The 13,262-nt window shown below is 44.1% G+C and overlaps 1 protein-coding gene across 1 annotated transcript in view; it reads left to right on the top strand.

Moving 5' to 3' along the window:
- LOC144799981 (ATP-binding cassette sub-family C member 12-like) overlaps nt 1-13,262 on the top strand; it is a 973,671-nt gene that overhangs the window by 482,961 nt on the left and 477,448 nt on the right. Inside the window, exon 12 of the mRNA XM_078671636.1 lies at nt 6,779-6,903. Coding sequence (XP_078527762.1) covers nt 6,779-6,903 — 125 coding nt within the window. The remainder of the gene's footprint in view (nt 1-6,778; nt 6,904-13,262) is intronic.

The raw sequence follows: 13,262 nt of genomic DNA, 5'->3' as shown, positions 1-13,262 counted from the left end.
CATTAGGTTGCAAGAACTAAGGTGTCTAACAGTTACGGAATCGGTGGACGTACATTTTATAATTAAAATACGACAGGGCCAGTTACAATAAAATTATCTAGATATACATTTGCGGGCAAGTACCATGGGTGACGTTAATTCGAACTTTCAACAGTACAGTAATCAATAACACATCAGAACTTAATATCAATAGGGATGTCGAAATAGTCAATCAATTCTCGTCCCCGCCCACCATGTACTTCAAAACTGCATACGTATCTCGTGATTTCAAGGTTCTGCAACCAGTACACAACAAGAAGTTACGAGTCCCATTTATTCCGGCGCCATTTTGGGCGAGGACGGGCAGGTCCAGGATATAGTCAAAATGTCTCTACCAACCATCGACTATGATGATGTTCATATGCTGTATTTATTAGAGTAACACTCATCTGTCCACATGAAATTAATTTGCCACAATCTAAACATGTCATTTTAATCTTTCCAAAGCTCTTCTAAATATTTGGGACCGTTTCCCTTGCCTCTGAAGCTCTCAGTGCCACTTCTTTGATGAATGTACTAGCAGGTCAGGGGTTCTCCTCCAAATCTCTCTTTTATGCAGCACTATAATTAATTGGTGCCACCTCTCCATATGACGATGCATGGTATAGTTACCACAACTATATTTTTTTTCGGTTCCTCTGGAGAGTTCATCGTGGCAGATGAAGCGTGTAACGTACCGGGCATTTACCTTTTTTTGCATGTACAGGAAAGGAAAAAAAAATCGAGCGTCCGAGTTCTAAGGTGTCCCAGGGCCATTTTAGTGGACCAGGCCCAAATCCAAAGAACAGGCCGCCATTTTGAGAGTCCTCTTGCAGCCGCCTGTCGCTGTAGCATCAAGAGCAGCCGAAACTCAGCTGAATGGCAACTGAAACGGTAAAGGGGCGCCCCACTACAGCAGACGAGCCTCCACCTAGGAAGGCCCATTCACGCCGGCTACCCCTCCCTTCGGGCACCCCACGCCGTTATTCGGAGCAGTATTGTAGGATGGCCACACCAGTGCGGCAACTTGCTAGACATCACCTCGGTGGTAACCGAATCTAAACGCCTTGTGGTGTCTTCTATTCAAAAAACATTGTTATGCTGCCTTCGACCTATTCGCCGCAAGTGCGCACACAACTCAACTGCATAGCTTGCTAGACACCACCTCGGTGCCATCCGGATCTTGGAATGTCAGCACCTTTTGGTGTCTTCTCTTCAGAAAATATTGTTGCGCTGCCTTTGGCCCCATTCGCACATCAGTCCGCTACTGACGCCATCTCACAGGCTAATGGGGCGCCCCACGCCGACTTTCAGCATTGTAGAATGACCACACCAGTACAGCAACTTGCTAGACATCACCTCGGTGCCATCCGGATCTCGGCGCCCCACTGCAGATGAAGTGCCTCTCAAGTATGAAACCACCACGGTGACATCCGGATCTTGGCGCGTTGTGCTGCCTTCGGCCTATTCGCACATCGGTCCGCTACTGACGCCATCTCACAGGCTAATGGGGCGACCCACGCCGAGTTTCAGCATTGTAGGATGACCACACCAGTACAGCAACTTGCTAGACATCACCTCGGTGCCATCCGAATCTTGGCATCTCAACGCCTAGTGGTATCTTCCATACAAAAAATATTGTTACGCTGCCTTTGGCCCCATTCGCACATCAGTCCGCAACTTAGACATCACCTCGGTGCCATCCGGATCTTGGCATCTCAGCGCCTTGTGGTGTCAGTCAGAAAATATTGTTGCGCTGCCTTTGGCCCCATTCGCACATCGGTCCGCTACTAACGCCATCTCACAGGCCAACGGGGCACCCCACGCCGACTTTCAACATTGTAGGATGGCCACAGAAGTGCGACAACTTACTAGACACCACCTCGGTGCCATCCGGATCTTGGCGCGTTGTGCTGCCTTCGGCCTATTCGCACATCGGTCCGCTACTGACGCCATCTCACAGGCCAACGGGGCGCCCCACGCCGACTTTCAGCATTGTTGGATGGCCACACCAGTGCGGCAACTTACTAGACACCACCTCGGTGCCATCCGGATCTTGGCGCGTTGTGCTGCCTTTGGCCTATTCGCACATCGGTCCGCTACTGACGCAAACTCACAGGCCAACGGGGCGCCCCACGCCGACTTTCAGCATTGTAGGATGGCCACACCAGTGCTGCAACTTGCTGGACACCACCTCGGTGCCATCCGGATCTTGGCGCGTTGTATTGCCTTCGGCCTATTCGCACATCGGTCCGCTACTGACGCCGCCTCACGTGCCAACGTATTTTCTACGCATTTTATACCCTATGCCGCATAACAGGTCATGTGACTTGTTTATAAAACTTTTCATTGGTTCATTTTACTTTTGGTTTCCTAATGATGGAAGGCTTGATCATATGACCTAAAAACAACACTTTTCATTGGATGAAAACTTTTTTTTTTTCCCCAAACGATGAAAGCCCCACCTTGTTTCTGGATGTTTCAGACTAAACTGGCGTCAGCATGAGAGCACCACCATCTCGTAGCTCCGTCGTGGTCATTCCGCGAGCAATCATGGCAGCCGCTCCCCACCAGAAGCCTGCAGGAGTCGGGGCCCCCAAAACTTTTGATGAATTCTCAAGGCGGAGGGGACGCTTTCGAGAATGGGGTCCAAGACCTAGCAGACAAGCGTCCGATTTCCAAGGTGTCCCAGGGCCATTTCAGTGGACCAGGCCCAAAAAGGAAAGAGCCTGCCGCCATTTTGAGAGTCCTGTGACAGCCGCCTATCGCTGCACCGCAAGAGTGGGCGCAACTCAGCTGAATTGCGGCTTTTGACACAGTGGACCAAAAACGGACGGAATGGCAACTGAAACGGTAAAGGGGCGCCCCACTACAACAGATGACACTCCACCTGGAGAGGCCCGTTCACACCGCCTCCCCCGGGGCGCCCCACGCCGTTATTCGGAGCAGCATTGTAGGATACCAAAACCAGTGCGGCAACTTACTGGACATCACCTTGGTGCCATCGTTCTGCTGCCTTGGAACTATTCGCACAACAGTTTGCTACTGATGACCCACCCCCCGCGACGCCCCACGCCGTTATTTGCTGGGTGGCAACTTACTAGACATCACTTTCGTGTCATCTAGATTTCGGCGCGTTCTGCTGCCTTGGAACTATTCGCACAACAGTTTGCTACTGATGACCCACCCCCCGCGACGCCCCACGCCGGAAATCTGGACGTTGTGCTGCGTTGGGACTATTCGCACAGCCGACCGCTACTTCGTTGTTTTTCCCTAAAAATGTTTATATGTTATTACTATTTTTGTTTTCTTGTACATATTTATAAATTATTAAAGTTTTATAATCTTACTACTTTGTCGGAGTGCTATATATTTTTAATGTGACACATAATTGTAAAAACTTTGATGTACAAAGAGTCATCCCTGGAATCTTCCGCTTCACGCTCGGTCCCCTCCCCAATCACAATACAGGATGGTTTTCAGATAATAGCAACGCTTCTGCTGTGACGGATCTCATCGAGTGTGGGCCTTGATCTACTATAACTCCTTTGAAGAGGGGTGATTCTTTACAGCTGTGGCCATAAACTACATCTGCAGGGCTAGCTGATAGCCTAGGACCGGCCTGGACAATCGGACACAGAGGAAAAGAAGTGTCAGAGGGTGCGGTAGTGAATAGGGCGAAAGGGAGGTGTCGGGCGGGCACAGGGTGTGATTCTCAGGGAAGAGCAGCGCAGATGGGGGGAGGTTTATTACCCATGCATAAGACAGAGAGCGGGGGTGACCACTGCCTGGGTGAGATGCTTGCGAGGGTGGGGAGCCATGCTAAGGATCGACAGCGTGCACAGAGTGGGTCTGGTCAAGGCATCTAAAATGGCTGCCGTGCACGACAAAAGTGTGGCATTTGAAAAAAGACAAGATGGCGCAGACAATGTTTTTCAACACTTCCTGATTTCCTTCGAATCGAACGTTAACAGACGTTGGGGCATATTACCAAAGTTAAGCGATATTTATCCCTAACGATGCATTGCAAAGATTTTTTTACCGTCAGAAATTATCGCAGATAAACCTTGCTATTATCAAGGTTTATCGCAAATACGATAAAAAACGACCGCAATGCATTAATATCGCTGAAAACTCAGCGATATTCATGCATTACCGAGCTAATGCTCTTAGCCATGTTATCCACCTCCCATTGGATAACATGGCTAAGAACTGCTCAGGGCAGCTGTTACTTTTTGGAGATATTCGCGCTTATCTCGAATATTTCCAAAAGTTGATAATAGGAGATAGCGATGTTAGCGACTGTTTCCAGTCGCTAACATCTTGGCATGCCCACTTTGCATGTCATTAGTGATAAATATCACTCACATGCAAAGTGGGGCCCAAGATGGTCGCTATCTCCTACTAGCCGTCGCTAACTGGTGTTAGCAACAGCTAGGTAATACAGATATAATTTTATCTCCGCGAAGCGGAGCGCTGTTACAGATATATATCTTGTTTTTGAACGTTAATTTCTCAAAATGCACTGAAGCACATATATTGAGACCTAGCAAAGGCACATCGGGCTACCAGTCCCTAATATTTTACCAAGTTTCATGCAAATCCATTCAGCCGTTCGATTATTATTATTATTTATTTTTTTTGCCCCGCGGGGCCCTTTTAAAACCTCCACATCAAACCTAGGGGGTCAGCGAGGATCTACTATGCCCCCTTATGGTCATTTGCCCCTTCGCTTTGGCCTCCTCTTGTCTCTCGATCCTACCGAGAGACAAGATGGCGGCCGCTACGTACTGTTTGGAATGTTTACAGACACCGGAGAGCCAATCAGCTTCGCTTCGCAAAGCTCCGTAACGCGAAAAGTACGCGAAGCGGTGCGCTGTTACAGATATATATCTTTTTTTTAACGTTAATTTCTCAAAATCCACTGAAGCACATATATTGAGACCTAGCAAAGGCACATCGGGCTACCAGTCCCTACAATTTTGCCAAGTTTCGTGCAAATCCATTCAGCCGTTCGATTATTATTATTATTTTTTTTTTTTGCCCCGCGGGGCCCTTTTAAAACCTCCACATCAAACCTAGGGGGTCAGCGAGGATCTACTATTCCCCCTTATGGTCATTTGCCCCTTCGCTTTGGCCTCCTCTTGTCTCTCGATCCTACCGAGAGACAAGATGGCGGCCGCTACGGACTGTTTGGAATGTTGACAGACGCCGGAGAACCAATCAGCTTCGCTTCGCAAAGCTCCGTTGCGCGAAAAGTACGCGTCCTGGAGCGCTGCCCGGTCCGCTGTTACAGATATATATCTTTTTTTAAACGTTAATTTCTCAAAATCCACTGTAGCACATATATTGAGACCTACAAAAGGCACATCGGGCTACCAGTCCCTACAATTTTGCCAAGTTTCGTGCAAATCCATTCAGCCGTTCGGGCTAAAAGTGAGGCCAACCGCCCTATGGAAAACTCAATGTTAAAAACACGTTTTGGGACCCCCCTTTTTTCTCGACCCCCCCTGGACGAACCCCCCCCCCCAATTTTCAGGGGCTGCTCAGAAACAAAATGTGCCATTTCCCAGAAAATTTCAGCCAATTCCGTCCACAAACGCCAAAGTTATTAGACATAGAATTTTCAAAAAACCCATAGAGAAACAATCCTAACTATATATACCTACTGGCGACCGCCAGTAGGTAATATATATATATATATATATATATATATATATATATATATATATATATATATATATATATATATATATACACCCTCGCAACTGTATGCTCCTAGCAACCTGCTAATTTGCACCTATGGGTTACCATCTAAACCAGGGCGCCCACATGCAATGATTTTAATTACGCGATCATGAATAAAGAAATGAAATGAAATATATATTAGTGTTCTTCCTTTACCAACTGTACCCATAAACCTAGCACTACAACACAGACAGCGTGAATCAATTTTTTCATTAATCACACCTAATACATAAATATAAAAACCAAAGAACCAATGACAATAAGCAGTGTTAAAGCTCAAAACATTTAAACTGATGAGCAAGAGACCAATACATTTTTTTACATCTGCCAGGAATTCACAAAAGGATTCCGGTCAGGTGTATATTCATTTATGAATGAGGATTTATTGCCAGACTGTTTGAAAAATCCACACTCCCAAATCCCGCTCAATGGGTTCTAAGTGTGTGTTCCAAGGCGTCATTCACTTTGGAAAACTTGTTGATGTCCATAAATGTGTATTTTTAGATATCCCCACACCACTTTTATTTGTATCTATTTCATTCCTGAAATGTTTGGAGTTTTACTCTAGTCTATGGCTGGAGTAATTGCTCTTCCAGTAAAGGAAGGGTAACATCTCACCCCGGACTTGATGAAGTGTAAGAAAGATACTTCTCCACGGGGAACATTATTTCGTCTACTTAGGAAATAGTGCATTTTCACAGAAGGCTGCATTCTCCCTGTGCAGAGTTTTCCGCTGTGAAGAAAAAACACAGCGAAATAGGAACCTTTAAAAAAGGCACATGATATTCCCAGAAGTACACTTGGAAACCTGAGCTTTCCTCTTGTCCTTTTGGAGATGTTTGTGAACTAGAAATAAATAGAATAGCACACCCAGGCAGTGATGCAAATCTCCAACCATACTCTTGCTCCTGTTTTTGTCACCAGGGTCCTTTGAGTATTTTATATTCAGTACCAGTATTATGTGTGTGCCTTACACTTGATTCCTTTGGTAATTTAAATCTGCTTTTTTCAGATGCACCTGCTGGATGGGGCTGTATATGTTAATGGCACATTGGCATATGTGTCACAACAAGCTTGGATCTTTCATGGAAGTGTTAAAGAAAATATCCTGTTTGGGAAAGAATTTGATAAGAAAAGGTAAACACTGATTATCAGGTTGTACTTATTGTAAATGTATGTCTAAAAGGATTCTGGGACTGACCGACGGGGTCTAAATGACCCTGAAAGTTTGTCTGACAAGTTGCTGCTCCGTGCAGTTTATTAGTGTGTCCTAATGAATCCGACCCTTTCCTTTTACGATTGTGCAGCTCTGGTTGGTATTCTGTAGGGTGTGAATTTTTGGAAGGGGTCAAGCTAAAAACAAATATAAATCTGAGGTGTTAAGAGTATACCATCATGCCAGCTAGCCATTGGGTTGGTGAAGACCGTGACAGTTCTGTTATTTGACTTGAGACTCGATAAGAGAACACCTACAAAATATACAAGCCAAAATAGCGAAGGTTTTAAGATTATTATGGTTTTGAGGTAAATCTTACATGCTGTGCTCTTATTTTTTTAATCTTTTTTTATTAGTAAGGCACATACAGCGCTACATTCTTATAACAGTATCAGATAAGCAGATTCTCACAATGAGTTCTTATAATCACAATGCTCACATTGCCTTGCTCAGTCTTCTTTGTACTCTACTAGTGTCTCAATTGTCCAGTGAACACAGAGGGTTACATTGTCACTTTCTGTCTTAACCTTTGCCACATAACAAAAAGAACGTGGTAAACATTAAGCTGTGTTATTAGAGCGTATGCTGCAGATTTTACATTGATACACACAGGACAAATCGACTTCCTATCTAATTTATGGAAATTACCACCTGACAAACATTTTACAATGCCTTACGCTGGTTAGGGGTGTTAGCTATTTGAGTAACAGGCAACTATGACTGCCTGCATCTCCAAATATCTTTTGGTGATATGCTGGCTGTTTGCAAAACAGCATATGCTTTTGATCGGTCATTACAGGTGGACGTGCCTCTAATCTGGTCTTCAGCTCATGGGCTTGGTCCCCTTTACCACACCAGTGCCAGCCCACACTTTATAAGGAATTGAGCCAGCCATGCATGTTATAGGGTTAGCTTCAGGGCCCTGGCCTGTGGACCGCTCTTGCTCCCGACCCGGCTTGGGCAGCTAACCCACCACAGGCAAACAACGTCTCACAGATCCCTACCCCAGGTTAGCCTTCTTGGAGGCTGTTTTGGCTCCTGCTGAAGTCCCACAGTACTGTGATGTCTCAAAAATATTTATTTTATTATGTTCCCTAAGAGGTTCCCTCTTAGACCCCGCGTAATTATTAGGGGATCATGGTACCAACAGCCTGCACTTATAGCCTTCTTTACATTTTTTTGGAGTGAGTCATTGAATCCTTTGTTAGTGGCCGCAAAAAAATTCTTCAGCTTATGGCAGCCAATCACAGCCTCGCGGGACTGATCTCGTTCCACTGGGTCCAGCAAACCAGAATTTTTTATTTTGACATTTTCTTGTGCAGTCCCTGGGAATCCAGCAGTGCTAGATATCATTTTTTTAAAGCTTAATTTCTCTCTGTATCGCTGTTCAAAAATCCCAGGAAATTTCATGGGTACAAATGTGTTTTGGACCCTCCCCTTGTTTTCAGCCCCTACTTGATGGATCAACTTAAAACCTTCCAGGAAAGAGATGGGTGGGATGAATATTTGTTAGGAAAGTTTCATGAAGATTCATCAAACCCAGCCAAAGTTATTAGCAGAACAAAAAATGCTCCTCCTATGGAAAGTCTGACTTGCATATAACTATGCAGTGGTGACAGCCTCTGTGCAATCTATATTGGAAGAATTTGGCGTGTTTCCTCACAGATTGCAGATTTGAATGAGCATCCCCGAGGGAAGCAACTCTGCTAATAATAATTTTTATGTAGCCTTTGCAATGTGATTTTATGTCATTCCGTACATTTAATCCTTTGCATCCTAGTTTTCATTAAATACCTCTTTAAAAACAAGCACATATGAAGTAACATGGACAGATAGACCATTTTTAAGGTGCTTAGACTGAATATGCAGTTTTTTTAACCATTGATGAAGTGATGGGTCACCATGAGCCACTTGGGGTTTTATCTGTTGTTCGTCATGGCCCTTCTCCACGCTCAAAAAGGGGAATAAAGGGCATATCACACTCTTTGCGTAAGTGCGTTTTTGGAGTGCATAGCCCAAGCGAATACAGTTACTGTCCTCAAGACTGTACCTGTGGTCAGTCCTGTTAAGGGCAAATGCTGTAAACAGACCCGGAGACACGCACCAGACAGCTGCTGGGGTTCCCGCTCTCTTCCTCTCTCCCAAGGTGCATTACAGGATGAACAAAAGTGCAACAAACAGCAGCTCACGTTCTGTTGTCCCAGTGTGTTTGCAGCAACTTGTCAGTGCAAATCTTGTCTTTGCAGTATGTTCCTACTGCGAATGGTGTGCAATTAAGAAAAGTGGAGCAATAACATACATTTCGGGAATTCTCATGTAAAAAGTGTAAGGTAAAATGCCCAAAATTCTGTGAATTGCACTGACGTAAATTACATTTTGCTTGCTCTGGTCAAATGATTACGTTTGCCTGTGTTGGTTAACAAATGCAAAAAGATCAATTGATGGACAAAATGCTGACCATTGTGAAAATTCAGTAATATGCAAATCAGTCTTGACCCTAGTTCCCATGGGAACAGTCCAGCCTGAACTGCAAGTCCAGGTCATCACTAGACCAGAAACAAGCTTTCTGGGACCAGTTCCGGGGAATCACCTCTCATCAGCCAGGCTAGCTTGACTCAAGTGGCATGGAGAGCACAGGATATACATCTGGACATACCCGTCCCACTCAGGGTGAAACAAGCAAAAAGAGCAATTGATGTACAAAATGCTGAACAATGTTAAACATCCACCCCAGTACAGAGATCTGGGCCCAAGTCCATTGTTTTTTTGCTCATCGTGCCATTCCATTTTAAACCCAGCCATATATAAATCAGTCTTAACCCTGTTTCCCATGGGAACAGTCCAGCCTGAGCTCCAGCTTGACTGAGGGTGAATGCTTGATTCATTCAGCATTCCGTCCATCATTTCTTGCTGCAGCACTTTTTGACCCAAGTGGGATGGGTATGCCCAGACATGGGTCCGTTGATCGCTGTACTACTGTACTCAAGTTAGCCTGACTGATGTATGTTACCCCGAAAACGGTCCCAGGATGCTTGTTTCCAGTCCAGGAAGGACCCGGCTTGGCAGTTCAGGCTGGACTGTTCACATGAGGAGAAGGGTCAAGACTGATTTGCATATGCTGGGTCCAAATTGAGGTGGCGTGGTGAGCAAAAGAACAATGGATTCAACCCAGATCTCTTGACTGAGGTGAATGTTTGATTCATTCAACATTCCATCTATCATTTGTTGCCGCAGCACTGTGTGGGTTAACAGGCATGTCTATACCTCAGACATAATATCTATGTTGAAGTAGGTAGTAACTAAAATCAATTTGCATCTTACATCTGTCCAGTGTCCTAGTCAAAATATGGTTTCTAGTTTCAGTGCTGCCTCTTTGCAGTAGAAAAGCACATCTTTCTATCAAAGGCTTCCCTACACAGCAGCAATAAGGTGTGCTGTCATCAGGCCTATAAGACAGTCCCTTCTGCAGGAACGTGCTATTTCCTATTGCTCCTCCCAGCAAAGATAAGTGTGTGTAATTTGGACCAGGAGGCCATTGTCATTTTCCCTAGGTTAGCATGAGCACGAGCCAGACTGTCCTCTGCTTTGCCCACGCTACAATATTTTGCTTTATGCCACACTGTAACTTTCACACAGAACCTGCTGTTGATTTTACATTCTGTTCTTTCTTGGGATTTACTCTGAACACTGAAGACAAGGTCAAACAACAATGCCCCTTGTTATTCTGTTCTGGTCAGACCCTAGCACCAAGACAAAACACACTAATGCAGCTGTTGTTTGGGAACAATTACTTTGGTTATATAGGTATACATGGACAACACAGTTGGAGAGAGATCTCTCCAGAGAAAGGAGCGTAACAGCATCTGTAATGTATATCTTCCATCTAAATACTGAGGTATAGGGTCTGCTGCTAAACACCCAGAGATCTTCGACTATCCAATCAGGGTTGGAGGCTAGATCTCACTGTCTTATATAATGACAGCACCTTTTATGATTTACGGACTACTTGCTATGCTGACCATATTTGTGTTAGGCATTTTTCTACTTGTTGTTGTACGTATATTGCATACTAGAGCACGTTAGTTAAAATTAACATTTTAAACCATTCTTGTGTATCTGTCTAATCCTATTGTGGACTGAGACGGGAGTCAGAGCAAAATGGCGTGTCCTGTAACCACGATTCCTGAGAGGATTGTTGGTGTTGTGTTCTGGGATGTCTAACCACTTGTTCCTCTGTGAGTGAGTTGGAGGGCAAGTGAGACACTATAGCTAGTCTGTCTCAGGGATCGTGGGTACTCAAGTGGTGGGATGACTCAGTCCCTGCCCACTAAGGTTCCATGATCCCAAGCATAGTTCTGTGGCTTCACAGAATCCTTGTTTTTAGCTTCCCTTTTACACTCCTTTATTTATCATTATTTTCTCCGGATTTAACTTTACATTTGTTCCCGTTACTTACATCTTTGTATTCATTTCTTCTTTACACTTCTTTTCATTTATACTCCCTTATATCGTTTCATCTGGTATTATCCTCTAGATACTTTTAATCCTACTTGGCTGCCTAAAGTTCTCTGTAGCTTACACAATCCTTTTTTCCACAAATGAGCATTTATCTCTTTTGTAATCCATTTTTTCCTCTGTATGTTCTTGTAGAGAAGTGCCTTTATAAAACTGGCCCCTAAGCATCATGCATCTTTCTTCCTTACCATCAGTACCTGCAAAAGACCTTCCATACACCTTATCCTATGGCTGACAGTACCTCCTGTTAGCATGAACATCATTTGAGGCTAGTTTGAGGTCGCAGCTTCTGGTTGGGGGATGAGTGAAAGTGTGAAGCACAGCTGCTTTTGTTTTTGGGGGCTGATATTGCAGCACCAATGCAAAACCGGCCATCAGAAACAAAACCGGCCCCCACCCTTCCAGCCTCCCGGAGAAACGCCTGACACCCTGTATGGCCAGTCCAGCCTGGAACCCATTAACATTAAAAACTTATATACATAGCATTCCCACTCCAATGTTGAAAACATTTAAGAGACTTAATAAGCCAAATGTAGTATTCCCACTCCTTGGGTAATATGTTAGACACTAAATGGGTCAACACTATTACTCCTACTCCAAAAAAAACTATTTTTAGAAAGTTAAAGTTAATAAAATGAAAACTAGGTAATCCTCAATATTAAACCACTACTAAAAATGTAACCTAATATAATAATAATATGTACTATATCATTCCAAAATAAATTATATATATATATATATCAGAAAAGCCACAATAATTCACGCTCTCGGGATCCGTTTGAAAGGAAAAGATTTATTGCTCTTGGTAACGCGTTTCGAAAGAAAAAACTTTTTTCTTTCGAAACGTGTTACCAAGAGCAGTAAATCTTTTCCTTTCAAACGGAACGCAAGAGCGCAAATTATTGTAGCTTTTCTGGTATTATGACGCCGTTTTAGCTTCATCGGCATGTCGCGCCACTGAACAACGGGCGGATTTCCCAGTAGGAGCTGCAGGGATCATGTATATATATATATATATATATATATTTTTTTTATTATTTTTTTTTGCTTCTAACAACAGTCTCCTAGAGAACACTGCAATATATGTGGACTCTTTTCTAGCTCCCTTTGTCAAGAACCTAACATCCTATATACAGGACACTCGGGATTTCTTGAAACATGTGGAAGGAATCTGTTGGGAAGAAAATCTGTTACTGATAACACTAGACATCACAAGTTTATACACCTGCATCTGCCATTCTGATGGCCTGGAAGCGATCAGATGGTTTTTGGGTCAGAAACATCCCAAATTTGCACAACACAACGACATGCTGTTACAGATGGTTTCTTATTGTTTAAACAATAACATTTTTGTCTTTGATGGACAACTGTACCTACAAAAACGGGGTACAGCGATGGGCACGTGCTTCGCCCCCAGCTATGCGAACCTTTTCGTGGGCTGGTGGGAGAAGCACGTGGCCTGGGGAGATGATAACGACCATTGGCTAGACAAGATTGTACTTTGGACAAGATATATTGACGACCTATTTATTATTTGGAGGGGTGATCGGTCCTCTGCTGAGGAGTATATTGCCACTCTAAATAATAATGAATTCAATCTAAGGTTCACAGGGAACATCAGCGATACTACAGTCAATTATCTAGATCTCCAGGTCTATATTGAAAATAACGTTCTAGCCACTTGCCTTTTCAGAAAACCCACTGCAGGGAACGCAGTATTACATGCAGATAGTTCCACCCGATTAGCCTTATCAAGAGCATCCCG

This window comes from Lissotriton helveticus, chromosome 12, assembly GCF_964261635.1.
Source record: "Lissotriton helveticus chromosome 12, aLisHel1.1, whole genome shotgun sequence".
NCBI classification, from domain to species: domain Eukaryota; kingdom Metazoa; phylum Chordata; class Amphibia; order Caudata; family Salamandridae; genus Lissotriton; species Lissotriton helveticus.
Note: the sequence above shows the minus strand (reverse complement) of the source record. Positions and strands in the feature narration are given on the sequence as shown.